The sequence below is a fragment of the Callospermophilus lateralis genome, chromosome 15, assembly GCF_048772815.1.
Source record: "Callospermophilus lateralis isolate mCalLat2 chromosome 15, mCalLat2.hap1, whole genome shotgun sequence".
NCBI lineage: Eukaryota > Metazoa > Chordata > Mammalia > Rodentia > Sciuridae > Callospermophilus > Callospermophilus lateralis.
This window is the reverse complement of record NC_135319.1, coordinates 75,785,358-75,807,425: the sequence shown is the minus strand read 5'-3', so window position 1 is coordinate 75,807,425 and position 22,068 is coordinate 75,785,358. Positions and strand designations below refer to the sequence as shown.

Below are 22,068 nucleotides of genomic sequence, written 5' to 3'. Positions count from 1 at the left end.
CCCAATAAGATCAAGATGCAGAAGGTCAAGGTGGAAGTTAAATTCTCCATTTCCATTATCTGGCCTTACACTTGGGTAAATTTCCCTCCCTCAAAGGAACAGCTACTCTATTTTGGTTGAGATTTTTTATCTTTTTTGGCTTTTACCTCCATTTTTATAACTACTTATACAACCTTGTAACCCTCAATTTAAACAATTCCACAATAATCTGACCCCTAACAAAGACATAACTTCTGCAGAGTAAGATGGATCATATGCTTTGGAGTCAGATGAGAGTTGGGATCCAGCGCTTCCACTCGCTGACCAGGGAATTTTGAGAGGGGAACAAGCCCAACATCAAACTCAGGATGTGTGAAAACACAATGAGCTTTCACTTTTTATTGTGAAAATTTTCTAATTGTGCAAAGGTAGAGAGAATTATATAATAAATTCCCATGTACTCATTACCCAGCTGCAAAAATTATCAATCTATGACCAAACTCATTTCCTAATTCTACCCCATTTCCTCCCCCTCATTATTTTGAAGCAAATCCCAGACATATCGTTTTATCTAGAGTATATAGCTCTAGAGTATAACAACTTTTAAAAAGCATGATTACAAGAATATTACCACAACTATAAATAACCAATATATAATTCCTTAGCCCCAATATCCAGTATACTCAAATTTCTTAGGGTATCATAAACACATATGTACACACATGCTCATTTGTTTAAGCTAGGATTCAAACAAGGATTGTAGACTGTGTTCTGCTGTTTCTTTTAATCTATAGATAATCCTTCAACTATTCTCATTCTTACAATATATCATTGTAGATATCAGATCTTCCAATCTGAAGAATGCCCCACATTCCATGGTATTTTTTTTTTTTAAAGAGAGAGTGAGAGAGGAGAGAAAGAGAGAGAGAGAGAGAGAGAGAGAGAGAGAGAGAGAATTTTTTAATATTTATTTTTTAGTCATCGGCGGACACAACATCTTTGTATGTGGTGCTGAGAATCGAACCCGGGCCGCACGCATGCCAGGCGAGCGCGCTACCACTTGAGCCACATCCCCAGCCCGGTATTTTTTTTTTTAACACGTTCTTCTGTTCCCTGTATTTTCTATAAAGAGTAGTTGAATCTTGAGCGGGCATAAATTCAGATAAATTTTTCATGGTACTATGTACTTCCTACTACATCACCTTAGAAGTCATATGATGCCTAGAAGCAGACTAGGCATGGCATTGCATGCCTACATCCCATGCCTTGGGAGGCTGAGATAGGAGGATTCCAAGTTCAAGGTCAGCCTCCAAAACTTAGCAAGTCCTTGTCTCAAAATAAAATAAATAAATAAATAAAAAGAACTGGGGATATAGCTCATTAGTAAAGTGCCCCTGATTTCAATCCCTAGAATCCAGGGGAAAAAAAGATTGACCAGTAGATTTGATTTGAAATCTACTGTGAAATTCTCCATCAGCCTCACCTAATAGTTTGGCAGCCCTTAACAACCATGCTGTCTAAATTCATTATTTCACTAGGGACTGCAAAGTGGTAATAGCTTATTTTGTCGTGTCTTCTGTGTTTATTAGATGGCACTCTTCTTTATGAAAAATGTTCTCTCATCAACTGTTTAAATGCACTAATATAACCATTAAAAAATGCCTAATCCTCTTCTTGATCAGTTTTCAAAATAATAAGTTGGTTTCCCAGCATCCTACAGTGGGAACCATTGAATTTTTAACTCAAAGATTTTACACATTTTAACATCTGGTACATATCAATTCACTATAGTTATTCTTTCTAATGTTCAAATTGTACAGCATTTGGGCACTAGGAGCCCTTCAAGTTGGTTGCAGAGTTCTTCCAACATTGCTACCAGGCAAGGGCTCACTGCCCAACACACACAGAAGCCAACACTACAACGCCAGATTTTTGTAAAAAGAAAAACGTTCCAGCACTGCAAAAAAAGGAAAATAAAGACCTCTATAGCACAGCTGACCTGCAAGGAGATCATGAGCTGGAAGCTCAACTCTGCCTCCCTGTCTGGTGGCAATGGTGGAATTTATTAAGGAAGTTATGTCTGGAGGTGTCCGGGCCTTTGCCGGTTTTAACAGTACATATTGGCATTCAACAGTTTGTTTTCTGGTTCAATAAGCTATTCAAGCTCATCTTGTACATTTTCTGCCCAAGATGTGGAATCAGCTACTTTTCGAAGAAATCTTAGGGCATTTTAAGAGAAAAATTATTTTAGAAGCCAAATCTGAATGTTATACGTGCTTATTGCTACTGAGTTGTTCATTTTGTCAAGGCTGTTCAGTGGACATGGTTAAAAAATAACTTTTATTTGTTTAGGAAAAAGACATTAGAAGTTCATACTGATATTTCCAGTTCAAATTTATTATTACAGCATTTTCAATTAACATCTTTGGTTATAAAATTGGTGTCTTTTTTATATGCTAAAAAATCTTGGTTTTTAATTATCTTAACATAATTATTTTATATATGCGCATTTATGTATATATATGTCATATATGGGTGTGGATTGTACAACTAGGGTTTTTAATCAAATCATTGTGTTTTTAAAGTTATCTGAAATAATTCTCCACCAACTTAATACAGAAATATGTTTCATTTTTGCTCTTGATTTGGGGGATTACATTTTTTTCCATTTCAATTTAATTTTGTTTATAATTAAGAAAAACATTTAGAGAATTCCAAAGTTAAATCTACTAAATAAAATACATTCAGTTTCTACCTCTGATCCACCCATCAATTTCCTCCCTCCACACACAAGTAACCATTTTTTTAACCACAGGTAAATACATAAGTATTCATACAGAAAAGGTAGCATGCCCCCCCCATTTATTTTGCACTGACTGTTTTCATTTAACAGCCCACCCTGGAGAGCATTCCATAGCAATAAGTATTCTCCCCTTTCCTTTTCTCTGCTACATAGAACATACTACATGGTTATCCTTTAGTTTACTCAGCCCATCCCCTATTGATGGGCATCTATGTTGTTTCCAGTCTTTTGCTTTATTGCAAACAGTGCCATGATGGAGCACCTTGTGCATGTATCTTATTTTTGCCTGTGTATTTTGGGGTAAAGCATATAAATAGGATTGGTTGGTCAAAAGGTAACACACATGTAATTTTGCTAGATATTGCCGGCTCTTTCATAGAGATTGTATCATTGCACATTCCCATGATGGAGTGAGATGTTTTACATGCTGACTTTTTTTTTTTCCTGAAATCTCTAGAGCTTAGTTTAAAATCTTCGAAAGGGATTTAATTAAAGCTGTTGAACCCAGTTCTTTACAACTGGACAAAGGAATTCCTTTATCAAAAGGGCAGTGCTCGAGGGTCTGCCTCTATCTTCTGCTTTCTCAGATTGGCACTTTACACATACTTCTCTGATGTCAGAGAAGTCAGGCCCTGTATCACATATTCTAACTGAAAATATCACAGATCAGTCTAGGTCATTGTGAACTGGAAGTAGTTTCCTGAATTGGAAAATGAAAGATCATTGGGGTGGGAGGAGCCTCAGTGCCTTCTCTCCTAATCCCCTCACATCCTTTCTAACAAAACACAGATTTGATTTGGAATTTAATGGCACCACAGCCAAGGGCTGGCTTCTGTCCACACCACACCACTGAAGATCATCTTCCCCGCGCTTCCCTTGACCAGTCCCGGCCCAGTGTCTGAGATTAGGCAGCTCAGAGACTTTGATCTTCCTGCTCACCCCTACTTGGAACATTTCTGAAAGCTGGCCCCTTTGGCTGTGCATATATGAATATATGTCCATCTTCCTCCCACCCCACTTGCTCATACAAGGTAGGCAATAGTATTTTATAAGGACCTTCTTTTAACCTTTAATAATATATTCTTGAGAGTTCTCGGTATCAGTATGCAGAGATGGTCTGCACAGTATTGGGAGGAGGGAGCAGAATTCATTTCCAGTTCCCGATTACTAGACACACAATCATTCCAAGCTTGGGGGCCACTATTTCAAGGAACTGCAGCCAGCCCTGCCACTCTCCTCTGCCATCAATATCCCACCAGACAGAACTCAACCAAAGTGGGTCCAGCCAGAGGCAAGCCTGAATCCGGCGTGCCCAGGTAAGTTCTGTTTCCAAGAATCACATAGGAGCAGAGGATGCGATGCTCTCACAGTGGACACTTTCAGTTTCCAGAATCACAAAACTCTGATTTGGAAGCAGCAACAAATGCCACAACCCCCAGCATCACTAAAGTTGGCATTTTAAAACAACGGTTCACTTAATCATTCAACAGATATTTGCCAAGCCCCATCTAGGTACCAGAAATTCTTCTTGGGTGCTAGCAGGTAAATCCCTGAATAAAAGTCCCCTGCCACTGTAAGGCTCACGTGGAGGGGGCAGACTGAAATGGGATGTAACAGACAAGACAAGCACAACAGATAAGTAAAACACGTAAGTCATACATCTGAGGGAACACAACAGTTAGAAAATAGAGCACAGTAAGGGAACTTGACCAGGAAGTGACAGGCTGAGATGCAATTTAAATAGGGTGGTCCGAGTAGGTCTGACTGCCAGATCATGAGCAATGAACTACTTTTCAGGCAACTCCTTTTTCTAGGCTGCCACCGTCACTTGTGATTATCAGTGCCATCATCAAACTGTTATTATCACAAATACCAAGGCAATAATAGAGAATTATCTTGGCTGGGTGTGGTGGCACCCACTTCTTCTAACCCCAGTGGCTCAGGAGGCTGAAACAAGTTCAAAGCCAGCCTCAACAACTTAGCAAGGCCCTAAGCAACTTACCAAAACAAAAAAAATAAAAAGGGCTGGGGATGTGGCTCAGTAGTTAAGCACCACTGGATTCAATCAAAAATAAATAAAATTTATTTATTCAAAAATAAATACACCGAACTTGGGCTGGGGTCATAGCTCAGTGGCAGAGTGCTCGCCTAGCATGTGTGAGGCCCTGGGTTCAATTCTCAGCACCGCATATAAATAAAGGTGATTGACAACTAAAAAAATATTTTTAAAAAATAATAATAAAATAAATAAATAAATACAGACTAAAAAAAAGCTAAGAAGTGTATCAGTGTTGGAGCTGCCTTGAGTTCTTTTAGAAATTGCTTAAAATAAGCAGAGTGCTAGCTTAGGACTTATCCGTGACGCAGAAGATTTTGTCATTGAAAGTTTTAATACAGCAGGGTTTAAGGAAAGTTCCAACATGCTTATTAACTACTCTTTCTCCTATTTTGGATCAAGTCTCACAGAAAGAAATTCAGCCTGGAAGTTGCCTGTACATACATGATTAGGTCCCTGGCTGGGGATGACCACGTGGAGCAGAAAGTCAGGTTATGTTTGATGCTAACATGGGAGAAGGAAGACCGAGTGGTAGGGGCGCTGTTATTGACAAAGCTCCCCCGGCATTGATGATCACTCAACTCTTCACTTTCCACTTCATCTCGCATTCATTATCTCAGTCCTAGTTATTGTTCATCTTCTTTTTCTCTGTGAAACAGGATCTAATAATCCATCAGGAACCTATTTTCATAAACAAAAATCCCATACCACTTCCACTTAAACCCTAAGTAGTGAAGTGGGATTTATTTTCCCCAGATCTTTCAGGATGCCTGGAAAAATCCTGCTCATAACCTCACCTGATATCAAATCAGAACGCTGCTTCCTATTCCCCTTTGCATTTTATAATCCATCCCTACTAAACTAGGTGTTCTGGTCCTTGTATTTTCAATTTTAATCCTGGCAATTGTTCCAATGTGGCAGTTGTCCAAACAACAAAACATAATATTCTGACCAATATTCTACACCAATGAATGCTTACTTAGAATTCACTACACTCTTGTGAATCAGAAACCAGCAGACTAGCTTTGTATTATTATCAAACAATTATCTTATAATCGTATTATTATCAAACATTCATCGTATAATTACTTAGTATCCCCAAATTAGTACCATTTATAAACTTAATTGAGAATAAACTCCCAAAACAAAAAGTGCTTGCAGTACATGAAATTACTTTGGTCTTACCATTCTAGGACTTTATTCCTATCAATACATGTTCCTATGTTTTGTCACCAGTTGTGACAACAAGCCCCACATCAAAGAGGAGCCTGTTGTCTCCGGGCTCCTGTGGAGGTTCAGGAGTTACGTGTCTCACCTTGGCATACAGTGGGGCCAGTGGAGCTCAGGCTTCAGACCTTCTGAATCTGTGTCCCCAGGACGCTGCATTTCCAAACATAAATGACTATCTGGTCTTTCAGACAGGAAGCCCCAGTTGGAGAAACCCAGGCATCAGGGTCACGACCACTCTCACCTGTGAGACCATCCCATGCAGTTTTTCTCATCCCCAGGTCAGTTAGGTGGAGAGTCGGGTGCGGTGAAGTTCTTTATTCTCCCTGTATTCAACAAGCTGCACCAGGGACCTCAGCAGGCGGAGGCTGCACTGACCCTGCCTGCAGAGTCTTTATGGGAGACCGACAGAGGGAAGCATGGGGTCAGTACTGCATGCTCCAGGTCAAGGAAAGCTTCCTGGATGAGGTAAGGGCTCAGGAGAACCCACCAGAATTAACTAGAATGTTCTAGTCGAGGAGGGAGAGGATGGCATAGGCAGGCAGAGGAAGCAGGAGGGCAGCCCGGACAGGACTGCAGGGCTACGCAGGAGCAGATCTGGAAGGCTCCGGAAAGCATTCTGAAACCTGACCTCCAGGCAATGAGAAGCCCCACCGGGCTTTCAGCAAGCAGAGGACAAGATGAAGGCTGCCCTGGTGTCGAGAAAGAAATGTCAGGAGCCAGGCCTAGCCAGAGGCAGGGGGCAAAGAATGGGAGGAGGGAATGCAAGTTGGAGGGAGAGGGAAGGCCTGGCCCTGAGCCTGGGTTCTCGGGTCATTGGCCAAGGGACCCTGGGCCACTACTAGCTACTTAATCCCTACCTACTTCACAGGGTTGCTGGAGGATTAAAAGGGATAACCTAGGAGGAAACAAAGCACCCTGTGAATGCAAAGCACTGCACACATGCGCAGGTCACCCCCAGCACTGCGGCTTCTGTAGAGGCTGCATAGGCAGAGATTCCGCGTCACCCCCACAGGCGCAGGACCACCCTGCTCCATTGGACTTCTCCAATGCTTCATGGCCTCCAATCCACCTGGGCTCCTCCCCATACCCAGTCCCCTCTTCTGTAAAACAAGAGCCGAAGCAGATGGCCTCCAGGTCCCTTCGAGCTTGAAGCTTTATGTGTTGTTGTCTCAATCACCTTGGGTTCCAATTTTCATAGTGATACTTATTTGTCAAATGAAAACATCGAAGAAAGAGCTGGGCGCAGGGGCCCACGCCTATAATCCCAGTGGCTCGGGAAGCTGAGGCAAGAGGATCACAAGTTCAAAGCCAGCCTCAGCAACTTAGCAGAGCCCTAAGCAACCCCAGCAAGACCCTGTATCTAAGTAAAATACAAAAATGAGCTGGGGATGTGGCTTATGGTTAAGGGCCCCTGGGTTCCATTCCTGGTGCGTGTACACACACACACACACACACACACACACACACACACACAAAAGGAGGAAGATATATCAATGGGAGAAAATTTAAAAAAAAAAAAAAAAAAAAAAAAAACCTAATGTAAGGAGTGATTGAAGACTAAGATGAAAAAATGTGTGGTCTTTAAATCCCTTGAAGGGTCACAGCAACATGCTAGACTTGCAAAGTAATGTTCACACCAGCTTTATCTGCAGCAGCCCAACCTGGAAAACAAGCTGAATGTCCATCAGGAGAACGGATAAGCAACTGTGCTGCATCCATAAACAGAATACTATTTGGCAGGAGGAAAAAAAGGCCCTGGGGAGGGAATGCAGGGCTTCACACCCGCTAGGGAAGTGTTCTATCACTGAGCTATGCCCCAGCCCTTTTTTATTTTTATTTTTTATTTTATTTTTTAGGGTCTTGCTCAGTTGCCCAGGCTGCGCTCAAACTTGCGATTCTCCCACCTCACCCTCCTGAGGAGCCGGAATCACAGGCATCGCGTGGCAGGCCCAGACTTCTGATGTAAGCAACAACACAGGTAGCTTCAAAATCACTGTGCAAAAAGAAAATTTACAGAATGGGAAAAAATATTTGCAAGCCATATATCTGGCAAGGGGCTGGAATTGAGAATTTATAAAGAACTCTGACAATTCCACAACAAAAATGCAAACAACTCAGTTTAAAAATGGATGATAGACTTGAATAAACATTTCTCTGAAGAAAATACACAAATGGGCAACAAGCCCATGAAAAGAAACTCAATGTCATTAATCACTAGTGAAATAAAACCACAAGATACCCCTTCACGCCCATTAGGGTGGCAATAATAATAATAATAATGTTATAAGTGTTAGCAGGGATGTAGAGAAACTGGAATCTTCATTCACTGTTGGAGTTACCTATAACCCACCAGCTCCCCTCCAAGATAAAGTCACAAAAGAACTAAACACAGATGTTTAAATAAAAACTTATACACAAATGTTCATAGCAGCACAATTCACAATAGTCAAAGATGGAAACAACCCAAATGCCTACTAATGGGTGAATGGATAAACAAAACGCTGCCAATCAACAGAATATTATTCAGCAATAAAGAGGAATCATGTAGAGATACACACCACAGTACGGATGATGCTAAGCAGAAGATGTCAGACACAAAAGGCCACTTGTTGTGATCCCACTTATCTCAAATACCCAGAATAGGCAAGCTCACAGAGACGGAAGTAGATTAGATGCTTTCAGGAGCTGGGGAGAAGATGGGAAGTAACCGATTAATAAGTCTGGGTTTTCCTTTTGGGGTGGTAAAACGTACTGAACTAGGTGGTGGTGATGGTGGCCTAGCATTGTGAACGTACTTGACATCACTAGATTATACACTTCAAAATACTAAAAGGTAGACGTTATTGCTACAGTTCCAATGTGGTCTGTCCTCCTAGGATTCATGTGCTAGAAGCTTGGTCTTCAGTGTGGTAGTGTGGCTCTGTTGTGCTGCTGGAGCTTTAAGAGATGGGGCTTAGTGAAAGGTCATTAGGTTATTAAGATTGCTGCACTCAAAAGAGGCTAATATAGTTCCCCTAGGACTTTAGCCATTCTCCCAAGAACAAGTTGCTATAAGTTGAGGTCACCTCACACATTTGCCATCTTCTGTATGCAGGTTTTTCCCTTTCCACTAGTCTGCCCTGTGGTGACATAGCCAAGGCAGCCCTCACCAGTAGCCAAACTAAAGAGGCCTCCAGATCTTGGCCTTTCAGCCTCCAGACCTTTAGCTAAATAAACCTCTTTTCTTTATAAAGTAACCAGTCTTGGGTATTTTGTTATAGCAACAGAAAATGGACTAACACAGAAATGTTATATGTATTCTTATCACAATTTTGTAAAAAAATCCTCCCCAAGGGGCTGGGGATGTGGCTCAAGCGGTAACGTGCTCGCCTGGCATGCACAGGACACTGGGTTCGATCCTCAGTACCACATAAAAATAAAATAAAGATGTTGTGTACACTGAAAACTGAAAAATAAATATTAAAAAATTCTCTCTCTCCTCTCTTCTCTCTCTCTCTTTAAACAAAAAAAAAAAACCCTCCCCAAAATTATTATGCTGATTGAAAGAAGCCCACTTCCCCCCACCCCAAAAAAGTATATGTTTTGATTCATTTTTATAAAATTCCAGAAAATACAAACTAATCTGTAATGACAGAAAGTAATGGTCAAGGAGAGGAGGGAAGGACAAAGAGCATGAAGAAACTTTGAGGATGGTAAAAAAAATGTTTATTATCTTAATTGTTTGATGACGTGCAGTTTGGTGAACTTCAATCATATCTCCGTAATAACTAAAAAAAATAAAAGTTTGTAAATTATTACTGCGTCTCTGAGTCACAGAATGTTTGCTACTTACAACACATTGAGGAACTCACTGTTTCACTGGCTCTTACTGTAAACCCTTCTGCAGATCAAAAGAAATCAATCTTTTCCTAATTCATTGATTCTCTTCCATCTGGCTTTTACATACCACGGTTTCTTCGAGCAAAAGAGCACCTGTAAGATGTCTGCAAAGGCAGCTCAAGAAGCTTGTCGGGGCGGAGACCAACAGAGCTCTGGGTGGCCAGGTTTCAACGCAGGAATGCCTCTTGCTATTAATAGGACCCTGAGACACTTTAATCATTGCTGAATCCTGGTTTTCTGAATTGGTTCAAAAATGATCTGGTAGAACTTGGCAGATGCTCACTTTGCAAATCAAACTATCATATCTGTTATTATTTTAGCACATGCTGAGAGGATTATAAGTGTTTATATACTCTCCGTGAGCATCAAATTCAGGTCTGGCCTAACATGCATAACAAGCAAAGTAAGACCGTGAATCAAATGCCAGAGTCGGATTTGCTCATGGAATTTAAATTGGGATATGGATTTCACTTTAAACGGAAAGGCACACTTAAAGCTAAAAAGAAGAAAAGAGGAAAAAAAAATTTTCATTGGATTGCTTAGTTTGTCTCAAATTAAACTTGACCTACTTCAAATTTGTTTTAACTGTTTTTTCCTATCTTTTCTTCATGATAGATTTTCTATAAATTCTCTTAAGGAAAGATATTTACATAGAAATGAATTTACATAACAATCTCCATTCCTAGCCCTACTCCACCAGTTTTTTTTAATAAATCCTATTTTCTTAGCTTTTCTGAGTCCTTGTGAAGTTGGGGGCTCCGTTTCCTCATCTGGAAAATAGGGAGAATAACAGCACTTCCTAGACTATTGCTGGATTAAATCACCAAGTTAGATTAAACACACATGGAGTGCTTAGAATGGGAGCTGGACACAGGAGGCACTCAGCAAAAGGTTAGTTGCTATTTACTATGGTTCCCTTTTGCAGATAAGAACACTGAGGCTCCCGGTTGGCAGAGGCCAAGCTGAATCTAGAGCACAGAGCAGCAGGAGCCTGCTCCTGATTCCTTTTGCCCCTCCACACCACTTTCCCAACCCGGTCACATTTTGTGTATGAAAATAAGAACACCAAACGGGAACAGGCAAAAATAGATGTGTAACTTAAATCTGAAAAGCATGAATAAACTGCTACTCACCGACCAGCTCCCGGACTTGCTGGTTGAGGCTGCCCGGGGCAGGTCGTCAGTCATTTTTAAAGTCAGTTTCATATAGTGCTCTTGAAAAGGGAGATAAAAGAATTCTACCAGGAAACCCAACACTGCTTCAAGAAGATGCCCCCAAAATCTCATGAGTTACTAAAAAATACACTAGCACCACTTCCTGCCATTAAAAGGGATTTATAGTCACCTCGTACGGACATTAAAACAGCACGGCAGCCTCCCGCAGGAGTTAAGTGGGAAGTGGCTGGCCCATCAGTTGAACCCCTTCAAGTCAGAGATGGAAAAATCTAGAGACTCAAGCTCATATCTACAGGCGGGTTGAATGAAAACATATTTGCAAAGCTGTTCAATTTAAACTATAAATCCAAATTCATTTATTCTAAGGTGATCTTTATCGATCTTTCTAGTTCCACATGTTACATTGGAAGTGCTTTTTTTTTTTTTTTTAATTGGTCCAATTAAAAGGAAAAAAAAAAAAACGACCACTAGAAAGTTTGTTGGGAAACAGAATATCCACAGGCCTCAGAGTACCACCCCACAGACGACTTACAATCACAGAGAACATGTGATTTACAATGGAGAGAGCAGGGATTACCGTGTTAACCAGGGATCAAACTCAGATGTACATCACCCGTGGTGCATCGTTGCCAAAGCGCCACCCTGAACCTGGATAAGGAGACAACAGACATGAGATGGCTGTGCATGCTGTGGGACAACTGGCTGGAATCTCTGACGTCTTCACAAAGAGGTGGATGCATCTGATGGGTAAAAGAGAGAGATTCCTGGAATAAAGGCACTGAGGAACTGAACTGGTGGCGGGGAGACACCTGCTAAGACAGACACTGTTCTGAAAATTTAGAAAAATATACAAATCTAGCGTTTGTTAGCTAAAATTTAAATGAGACTAGTTTCCTCCGATATAATAACATCATTATGTAACTCACTTTCAAATAGTTCAGGGGAAGAAATAGGAGAGCGAATGCCCAAGAGCAAACAAGAACGCAAGTGTCACTCTCTAAAAGGAAGGTACAATACAGTCAAAATTACACCCTGGGTGGAAACCCATTCAAAGCAGAGTGAGTGACGGACAGGGTGACAGAAACAATAACAGGCATTCCTGTCGCTGGCTCGGGACTGAGAAGTAAATGTGCTTTACTCCCTTTAATGTAAATATTAGCTATGTTGTTATACTTTAAAAGGTTCATATTTCCACCATAGTTTCAAGGGTGTCGAGAGGATGCTTCTGTGTATGAAAGGAAAGCAGATCTTGGGTTTTTCCCTATTAAGGCCCAGAATAAAGTAACCTTGAACCACGATGAGCCGAGGAGAAAATGTGATGCTCAGCTTCTGTTTGGCAGGAAGACAGAGCATGAGATGCCCTGAAGAGACCCAGGATCCTGCCACGTGGGGGCAGGAGCACAGCACAGGGAGGATATGACACACCCAAGGGTGCTCTTCTCAGTCATGCAGGGCACATGAGCAGATGAGAGTCTGAAGATAAATGATTAACCTACAAATGGCCTTCACTTCTCTCTCCTCCATTTCCAGGCAGACAAAGGAGAGCCTAGCAGAAAACATAACAGATGAGAAGTTGGGGATTCTCATCTCAGCCTGAACACTGTGTGACTTTAAACAGTTCAATTGGCCTCTCTGGTGTTCATTTGCCTTACTTAGAATACCGGGAGGGTGGATTAAAACAGCTCTCAGAGGCCTTCCAAGATGCTAAAGGGTAGCACTATGTTGAAGACAGTGCGGTACCAATGTGAAATGTCTACTCTGTTTTGTTTTTAAACATAGAAGCATTTTTTTTTTCTGATTGCAATAACATGCAATGAAAAAACAATATATATATATATATATATATATATATATATATATATATATATATATATATGAGAAAACAAGACAAACCACTACATTGCACCACCCAGAGTTAGAACCACGGTCCACATTTTTATATTTGTTCTATAGCTACTTTTCCAAGCTTGAAAGTGCTGACACATACACTCATACACATTTTTTTAAAAAACGAACACAAAATCCTTGAATACATGCTGTGTGTAATTGTTTTTAGTTAACAATAGTATATGGTCCTCTCTTCATATCAATAAAAGTTAACATCATTCTAGTGGCTAACTGGTACATGATATTGTACAGACACCGTTTATTTTCCCAACTGAGAAATATTTAGGTGGTTTCCAATTTTTTTGCTCTTCTAGACAATGTTGCCATAAATATCCTTCCATATTTATGTCCTCATTTCTGTACATTACTTAAAGTCTGCATGTCAGGATTTAATCACACAACTAATCTCCCTTCTCAGGCAAGGTTTAAAAAAATATCTTAATGTCAAATAACTTTTCTCTATTCCCTGCTAGCTGGGGAGCACACAGCTCTGGCCGGGACACCCCTGTCCTTCAGAAGCTCTGGAAACTTTCCTTTGGTCTCTTGATTCACTGAGCCCACCCCAAAACCTGAGGCCCAGCTTTGGGATAAACACAATATCTGCAAGACAGAAAAGAGTTTTCAGGGCCACTTTAGGCAAGTGCAAGTGCCACTTTTGTCAGCAAATGCCACTGTTTTTGGAGTTCAGGCTCAGCCAGGATCCTATCACACTTGGTGGCTCGTACATTTACGTTTCTGCCTTTAAAGTCGATAACTTCGCCAAATATATTCCCGCCTGCCCATAATATATCCAATTCAGATACATGAAAATCACTGGATCTATCTCCTAAATTGAACACTGTATTGTTTTTATAAACCCAAGGATTTACTTTAGCATTGCAAAATGGGCAATACTCCAAAATAATTGTTTTATACCTCCCATTATAAAGATTAGAAAACCATTTCAAATGCCTCTTTTCACAGACATTATCATCTACTCTTCTGACTTTAAATCATGTCCCCGATCCAAATATTCTTTGCAAAACCTGGAGAAAGTATTTAATTCGTCTTGTGGTGGTTGTTTTCATGGGTGGTCAATGTCACAAACATGTACCGACACCCATGGCTGGAATTAAACTGCCAAGAAACATATTTTCTATCACAGGGGGAGGGATGCAAAGAAAGCCATTCTTCATTGATGATCACTCAGCAATTCTCCTGAACACTCACCTCATTTGAGTTTTGGAAGAAGTTACCATCCATCATTTCCAACCCCTGGAGAGGCTGGATTAAGAAGGTTAATTTGGCTTGTCCAGGTCACCCACTCTCAGTCCAGGGTTTTTCCCTCTCTGACCCTCCTTGCCAGAAACTGAATAATTAATTTAAAGCAAAGACACTTATTTTATATTCAATAATGTCAGGCAGATCCTAAATTGTTTTGTAATCATGAATGCATAATAAGCCTCCCCCTAACTCCCCCCCCCCAAAAAAAAAGAGAGAGAGAGAAATTAAAGTGTGCTTAAAATATAATTTTACCTTGTATTCTCCCAACCCTGAAGGTCAGGTTTAATGATTAGTCTAACAAAACTCAAAAACACCTTTTGGGAAAGAGCCTACAGGAAAGTTGCAAAACTGAGAATTATTGAAGGTGTCCAGAAAAGCCTCTAGTGCAGTTTTCCAGGTTGGAACACAGAGAAAAGTGACAACCGGGAGCTGACGGGTCATGAGTGTGACCGAGAGAAAGCAGGTGCAAAAAAAAAAAAATCAGCCACAGATGGCCCTGGTGCATCCTTAAAGCATATCCCACATAAAAGTCAAGAAAAGCGGCATGAAAACCATCTCCATGGGGTGATAACCCCCCTACACACATGCATGATGCCCAGTCTTCTGTTTCTGAACACATGGGAAGATTTATTCTGCAAACTGAGCTGCAGATTAACACGTCCTCATGCAAGTTGCCTTGCTGCTCTCTTTTTGCCCATAAAGTACATTAGCGTTAATATGTGCCATCTCCCCTACAGATATGCTGTCAGCAAGTTGGAAAACTGGCCTTGTAAACCATCAGGGGACTGACTTATAAAATCCAGCAGGAGTTGTAGGAAAGAGAGGGATCGATTAATTCGACTGTAACTCCCACCACTGTAAAGACCAGCATATTAGATGGATAGTTTCAACATAGCAGAAACACGGGAACAAAAAGAGTTGGGGGAGGGGGCAGGAAGGGTCTTTCCCTTCCACCTCCTCCTCAAACAGGTGGCAGTGATGACTGGTCCCCAAACTTGTCAAAGACTAAAACTTTGTACAACTCCTCAGTTGGGTGGGATTTTAAACAGTGACCACCCATTAAGCCCATGTGTGGTGTTAAAAACCAAACTCACATTCCTGATTCAAAAATGTGCCTTCCTAATTAGAAGCAGGATTTCCCCATCTACCCACCGGTGGGAAAGAGCGATATGAACTCTATGAGCATGCAGGATAACACGTATTACCAAGATCAGGGAAGGTTCATTAACCAAGAAAGGAACAGCCATGGTCTCTTTCCTACAAATTTACCCTCCTTGCTTTAATTCTGGAATTCATCTTACTTTTGGCAAAACTTTTCAACACTCAGTTCTAAACCAATGCAACCAGACCTTCACACCCACCATGGATTCGCAGCAACTATCCTTGTTAAAATATACAAAAGAATATTAGGTCATCCCAAACTAAGTCATTACTGTGGCTGGAAATTAAAATCCCATTAAGTAGCATTTTGTGGTACAGGAGATTGCGTCAAGCCTTTGTCTGGCCGAGGAACAGGGTTCATGAGGCAACAGGGGATCCTGCTTCTGAACTCTTCGGAGTCTCAACTCCACTACCTCATTTATTTCCAGTCTTAATTTCCATGTTTAGTTTAGAGCATCTTAAGTTCGGTCCTTTGGTTAGACTTTGCATATTTTTGTTTACCAAAGCTGTGAATTGAACTATCTCCATTTGTTTACCTGAAACCTGGCTGTCTGGGCAGGAAAGAAATATTAGTTTAAACTGAAGTTAAGAACCTACAGTCACAAGAAAAATAAATCAAGGGGAGAGGGAAACTGGATAATGTGGGATCATTTCACTGTGAGCCAATCCTGGTTGGGGACTTTTCCCCGCTGATGACTATCAGGATAGGAAAAAAAAAATCTTAAACAGATCAGAATTCACATGTCAAGGAACAACTTTTGACTTTTTAAATTATCAATTTGATAAACTGCTAGAAGGAGGCAGCATAGGAAGTTGACAGAAGAATAAAAGAGGAAACCAAAATTTTCTTTTTTTCTCCTGTAGCACTGGGGTTAGAACTGCTCTGTGTGCACCATATGTAGAGACATTTACTGTGACTAATGGGAATAATGTACTACATTTCATAATACTGATCTCTTGGGCAATTTGAGAAAAACTCATAATTGGAAAGCTATCTGCACTATCTAAAAATACTTATCGCAACAAACCCCTCCAGCAAAATTAAAAAAAAAAAAAAAATACGTGAAAGAGGCCTTCAAGGGAAGCAAATAAATTTTTCAGAATACTAAGAAAAAGCCCACCCTCCTCCTCCCATTTCAGTAAACACTTAATCCTCTCAGATGTTTTCCCCTGCAGAATGCTTGTGCAGTTTAAGATGGTGTTTAAAATTTTCAAAATTCCTTCTACAAGTGTATTCCTATTTCCCCTTAGAAAGGGGAGGCAGGGGGCTCACACTGATGTTAGAAACTGGCACAGATGTTAGAAATTCTATCCTCTTTCCAGAAAAGGACCAAATATGAGCGTGAGGTAATATCCCTTTTTAGCAAATTCTTATTCCTTCTCTCTGGTTCTGGATGTAACTGTCAGTATGTCCATCAAGGTGAGTGGACATCACCCCTAATAGTTACATGGAAATCCCTCTGAATGCAGGATGTTTGTAAAATTATCTGAAATCAGAGTTGCTATTTGTAACATTTTCTATTTTGCCTCAGGGAAGTGCTCTGCAGACAGCAACAATCTAAGGCTATGCAGAATTTCATAGCTGGCTTTGTGTCTTCAAAAAAAAACCAACACTAGCACACAGGTGATACTATCTACCAAATGCTAAACCAAAACTTTTTCTATTTTTTATAATTGTTTATTTGCTTACAAAAAATGATATGGAAAGGAAAAAAATAAGTCATCTGTGCTCAAATATGCAATCTGATGCCATCAATGAATCAGGAATACATTGCCTGCAAATCAAATAATTTAGGAAAATCACTTATCTGGTTCACTTCATAAAAGGTGTGTGTGCTTAATTTTCAGCATGATTACTGGCACACTTTGTAGTCCTGTCTTGACAGCTGACTTCAACATTTCACACAGAATTGAGTGACTCTGTTTCCATTTCGATAAATATTTTAAAACTTGCAATCTGAAATGTAAATTCCTGGTGCTCCTCAAGATTAATAAGTGACTTCCTATAGATTAGGGTTAAGTTTGCTTTTAAAGCACACAATTCAAGTAAAATCGTTTTGGAAGTAAAACATCATTAATGTTTGAAGAGATACATCCTTATAAAATACCAACAAACACCAATGTTTAATCTTACCTCTGCTAGCATGGAAAATATATAATTTTTAAATCCTCCATTCTAATTTTCTAAATTCATCCCAAATCTCCTCCTAAGCTCTAATTTCCTGTTGCCCAAACAGCTCAATAAAAGGTTTTACATTATCTACAATAATACCTGCAAACTGGCAATTTGGAGTATACATATTTCAAATAAAAATTGTACAAGATGTTAGTCATGTGTGTCTATAATCTGGTGGATAATCTTTACAGGTATGCTAATTTTAATCAAGGGTCAGTTATTCCTCAGCCAAAGCTAGGAATGCAATGGGTACATATAATCCTTAACTGAAACTAAGAATGCAATGATTAAAAAAAAACAAAAAACTAAATATTCCTGATTAGAAAAGCACCTTGCAGAAATTCACTGTAGATGCAATCTTCATAAGCACTGAGACTGACTTTAGTAAAACAAACACCCAAACCAGTCTCCTTATTCACCGTGGTACCTCAACTGTTTAGCTACTTAAGTTCGGTATTTTGGGCAGTTCTCTTAAGACCGAATACAATGCACCTGGACAGGAATCTTTTTTTTATTAGGATCGTTACAGTGTTTTTACCAAAGTCATTGACTTCACACCAAATGGAAGCCATTACTAATAAAAAAAAAAAAAAAAACAGCATAACAGACCTTAAGAAGTGAAAAAGAGTCTTGTAATCCTTAAACGCTATGTATACTACATGAAGATTGATGTGTCCATCATTTTGAAAGAGATCAAAACTTCTCCTCTTACACATTACATAATGACTGAAATAACTAGAAAAACTAGTGATTCCTAATAATATTTATTATATGTTTCACTAGAAAAGAACTTCATCCAAAACTTTAGCTCATGAAAATCTCTAAACCCAGAGGCGGACAACTCATTTTGCGGCTGAGGACAGTCTCCCCGCTACATTTTCTCAAAGATGGCTGGTGCAAACGGCACCTCATAACTACATAAAAATGGTTGCTCAGATTAAATTATGCAAACGTGGTTTCAAAATAAGCTGCTCAAGTTTCAGCGCATTAAAGATGGACCTGCAAAGCATTTGCCGTGTTGCGTGTTCCGCCTGGTTCCAGCGGAATTTCAATGGGTACGGAGGGGAGCACAAGCCCCAAATCATCCTTATAAAGAAAGACTCTGAAACATAAGCCCCCGAACATAAAATCCCATGGGCACATTCATTGGCCTTGAACACCAATCTGTCACCAATGCAAAACAAGACAGAGCCTTAAGGAGCTCCTTCAGATCTCCATCCTGGACTGGAAGCAAAGGGGGCCATCTTTGAAAAGCTCAGTTCTATCTTTTAAAATAAGAGAGTCCAGAGATAGAGTTTTCTAAATGGGGGAGAATTTTTTTTATAGGAAGTAATTAAGATCTATGTTAAATTCCACAAAATGGCATTTATTTTCTATCTTGCATCATTTCATAATCAGACACCCATCTACAAAGATTTTTCTGTGAATAAAAAGTTTCTAGTTTTCTCCTACTTAAAAACAAGTGATAGAAAAATCCAGGGTAATTACAATACCAAAGTAATATCCATGAGCTCCCTTTGTAATTTCAAGGCACAAGGCAGTGGCTGGGTGAGAAGTACCTCGAATGTTTCCAAATTAATAATTGGTCAAAGTAGATTTGTTTTCAGTAAGTAGAATTTATATTTTTAATAGTTTTTTTTTTCTCTCTTGGTTTATATTTATTTTAAGGACTAAAGAGCTATGTCAAGTAATGAGTTACATAAACCATCGATCATATTTAGTGTTAGCTGAAATAATTTGCAAAATAACAACAACATGAAATATTTCCATTTTAAATAATTGGAAACTATTAGTGGTTGAAGGTTATATAAAATAGCAAGTTTTTAAAGCAAAAAAAAAAAAAAAAACTTTAAAAATAAAAGGAGCTTTAATATTCCAGTCAATAGATAGGGAACCATTTTGTCCTGAAATATGAAACCAGCATTATTGATGTCAAACTTGAATTTTCACTCTATTACATAAGTTAGTTTTCAAGACCATAAATATTTCACCGCTGTTTGCTTCCCCTCACACCTCTCACTGGTTACATCTCTTGCTGCATTTTAATCAGTTTTTGCAATTCCCAGCATCAATACAGCAGCTCCGTATGCTCTGCTCCATGCGACAGGTTTTTGCTGTACTTTTTGCAATTATTGAGTTTCGCTTAGTTTCCCCAAAGCGCTCACTATTCACTTTCCTACGCTTCTTAAACTAGTATTGAGGACATAGTCACTAGCTGACTAAACTTTTATGAAAATAAAGATCCTTCAAATAAACCAGCATTCTAGGCCTGGAACTGTCAAAATCTCCAGAGAAGGAAGAAAACAAAACACACCATTTTTACTTTACGTTTCCCAAATGGGCTGAAAGAGCTTCTCAGAACCCCCTGACCATCCCAACCTACTCACGCATCGGGACGACATTGAAATTCACGACCCAAGTCGCACAGTTCACCCGAGTCACAAGAGGGTAATATTAATGGAAAACTGTTTTGCGGCCCAGAGCCCTTCTCAAGGCCCCTCTTGAAAAGTGTCTACACTCCGGGACAAAGCCAAATAAGTTGTTTACAAGCCCTGATCTCCTTTCCCACCCCAAAGTCACTGGTAGACTCCAGGCCACCATTAAGGGTGGTTTTTCGTTCGTAAAAGCATTTCACTTCCACACCCTCACGCGCGGGCACACTCACGCTCAACTCCCCATACATTCCAGAGGCCTCTGAGGACCAGAAAGATGAAAAACAGTCCCTGGGCCATTTCCCCCCAATTTGAACTACTTTAGTTCAAAATAGTCGAGTAACATCGCCAAAAAGAGAGGGGATAAAGAAAAACAAAAGTATTTCCCCCAAATAACTTTGCTCCTTTCTCCCCAACCTCACAGCCAGCCAGAATGGCACCCTATAGAGCGAGCTAGAAAACTTCAAACGCGAGGGGGCCACGCGAGGTTCAGCAGGGACCCGAGATGAAGCCACAAAGAGGGTGCCCCCGGCGGGTCCCAAGCGCACCCACCGTCCCGGCTCCCTTCTCCCTTCTCTTACTTTTGGATGATCTGGGGTAGGCTGGCCTGGGGAGGCGGCGGAGGCGGCGGCTGCATCCCTCGCGGGCCCGGGGGCGCCGGGGACGCCTGGGCACCCGGCACAACGCAGGCATCTCTGTCCGGTTGTTCCGGACCGCTGGGGTCCGCGTCCTGGCTCATGGGTGCTGCCAGCACCATACGGGGCGAGACCCACCCGGGCTCGCGGCGAGGGAACGCGAGAGAGGGGCGGTCCCAGGGCACGGGCGCTCTCTGGCCGGGGTCCCCGTGCCTAGTCCCCTTGTCCTTTTCGGTGGCGCGGGGAGGAGACCAGAGGGGAGGGGAGGAGGCAGTCCCGGCGGCGCCGCCTCCTCCGCCTCCCGCCGCTCCCGCTCAGCCGGCCGTGCCAAGCGGGGGCGGGGGACAGGGGGCGTCTCCCGGCCGACGGGAGCTGCTTGGAGGCCAGGGGCCGCTGGACGCTGGGGTGGCCGGAGAAGCTCAACCCGCTAACTCTAGGCTCAGCGATCTGGGAGAGAGAGCGGCGCGCGCCACCCGCCACCGTGCGCCCTCCGGTCCCGAGCCTGGTGCTCCGCAGCGCAGCCCACGGCGTGAGAAGGCGAAGCGCACGCCAGCCAGCGGCCCGCCGCCGCGCTCTGGCTTCTCCCCGGAGCAGCGAGGCCTCCCGGTTGTCCCTGGGAACGGCGCGCGAGGCCTGGCACCCCTCCTGCCAAGCGGAGCGGACTGAGGCCCGGGGCGTCCGCGCGCATCGCTGGTGCGCTGGGCTTGGCATCTTCCCGCGCGGCTGGACTCCCGCCAGCGCCACTCGCATTTGAGGGATTGGGACTTCTTAAAATAAATATCCGGACCCTCTCCCAGGGTCTTAGATGACCAGACCCCGGGGGCTCTCCAAATTGGCAATTCCACCTGCTCATTTCAGGGGTCCCCAGAAGCAGCCGTAGTGGCTGTCGTGGATGTCCTCGTTTCTTTTTCTCTTCATTGAAAACATCCCGCAAGCGCAAAACCAAAATCAAGCAGACATTCTATACTTGATACTTATTGGCCAAATCTCAGTGGAAACATAAAAGTTGACGAGGAGAGCGTTCTCAGACTTCGTGCGTCCACCATCACCGCCTCTGAACTTCTGTTAGTTGCTCAGGAACCCTGGTGCGCACGTCCACCTGTGCACCCGAATGCTCAGCTGTAGGCGTGGACAACGTGCGCCTTTAAAGACCCAGGAGCCACCCCGCAGGTGCAGCTTAATATCCTTGGGCTCCGGTGTGTGCTTGAGGAAGCACCTGGTCCTGCAGAAACGTCTAGTAGCTGGACAAAGACCAAGGAAAGTGGCCTTCTTACTGGCCGTCGTACTCATAAACGTTACTATCCCGACGCGCAACCCCGGGCAGCGGAGAAAAGCGTGTCGCGCTACCCGGGAAGCCAGAGCGCACACTGGGCGGCCCCAGGGCCTAGAAGG

At 41.8% G+C, this 22,068-nt stretch overlaps 1 protein-coding gene across 2 annotated transcripts in view; it reads right to left on the bottom strand.

The window, feature by feature from the left end:
- The window catches only part of Rbm20 (RNA binding motif protein 20), a 187,626-nt gene extending 166,732 nt beyond the window's left edge, over positions 1 to 20,894 (bottom strand). For both annotated transcript variants that reach the window (XM_076834170.1, XM_076834171.1), the window contains exon 1: positions 20,623 to 20,894. In XM_076834170.1, coding sequence (XP_076690285.1) covers positions 20,623 to 20,798 — 176 coding nt within the window. In that variant the 5' untranslated portion in view covers positions 20,799 to 20,894. The remainder of the gene's footprint in view (positions 1 to 20,622) is intronic.
- Positions 20,895 to 22,068: the final 1,174 nt, after the last annotated feature.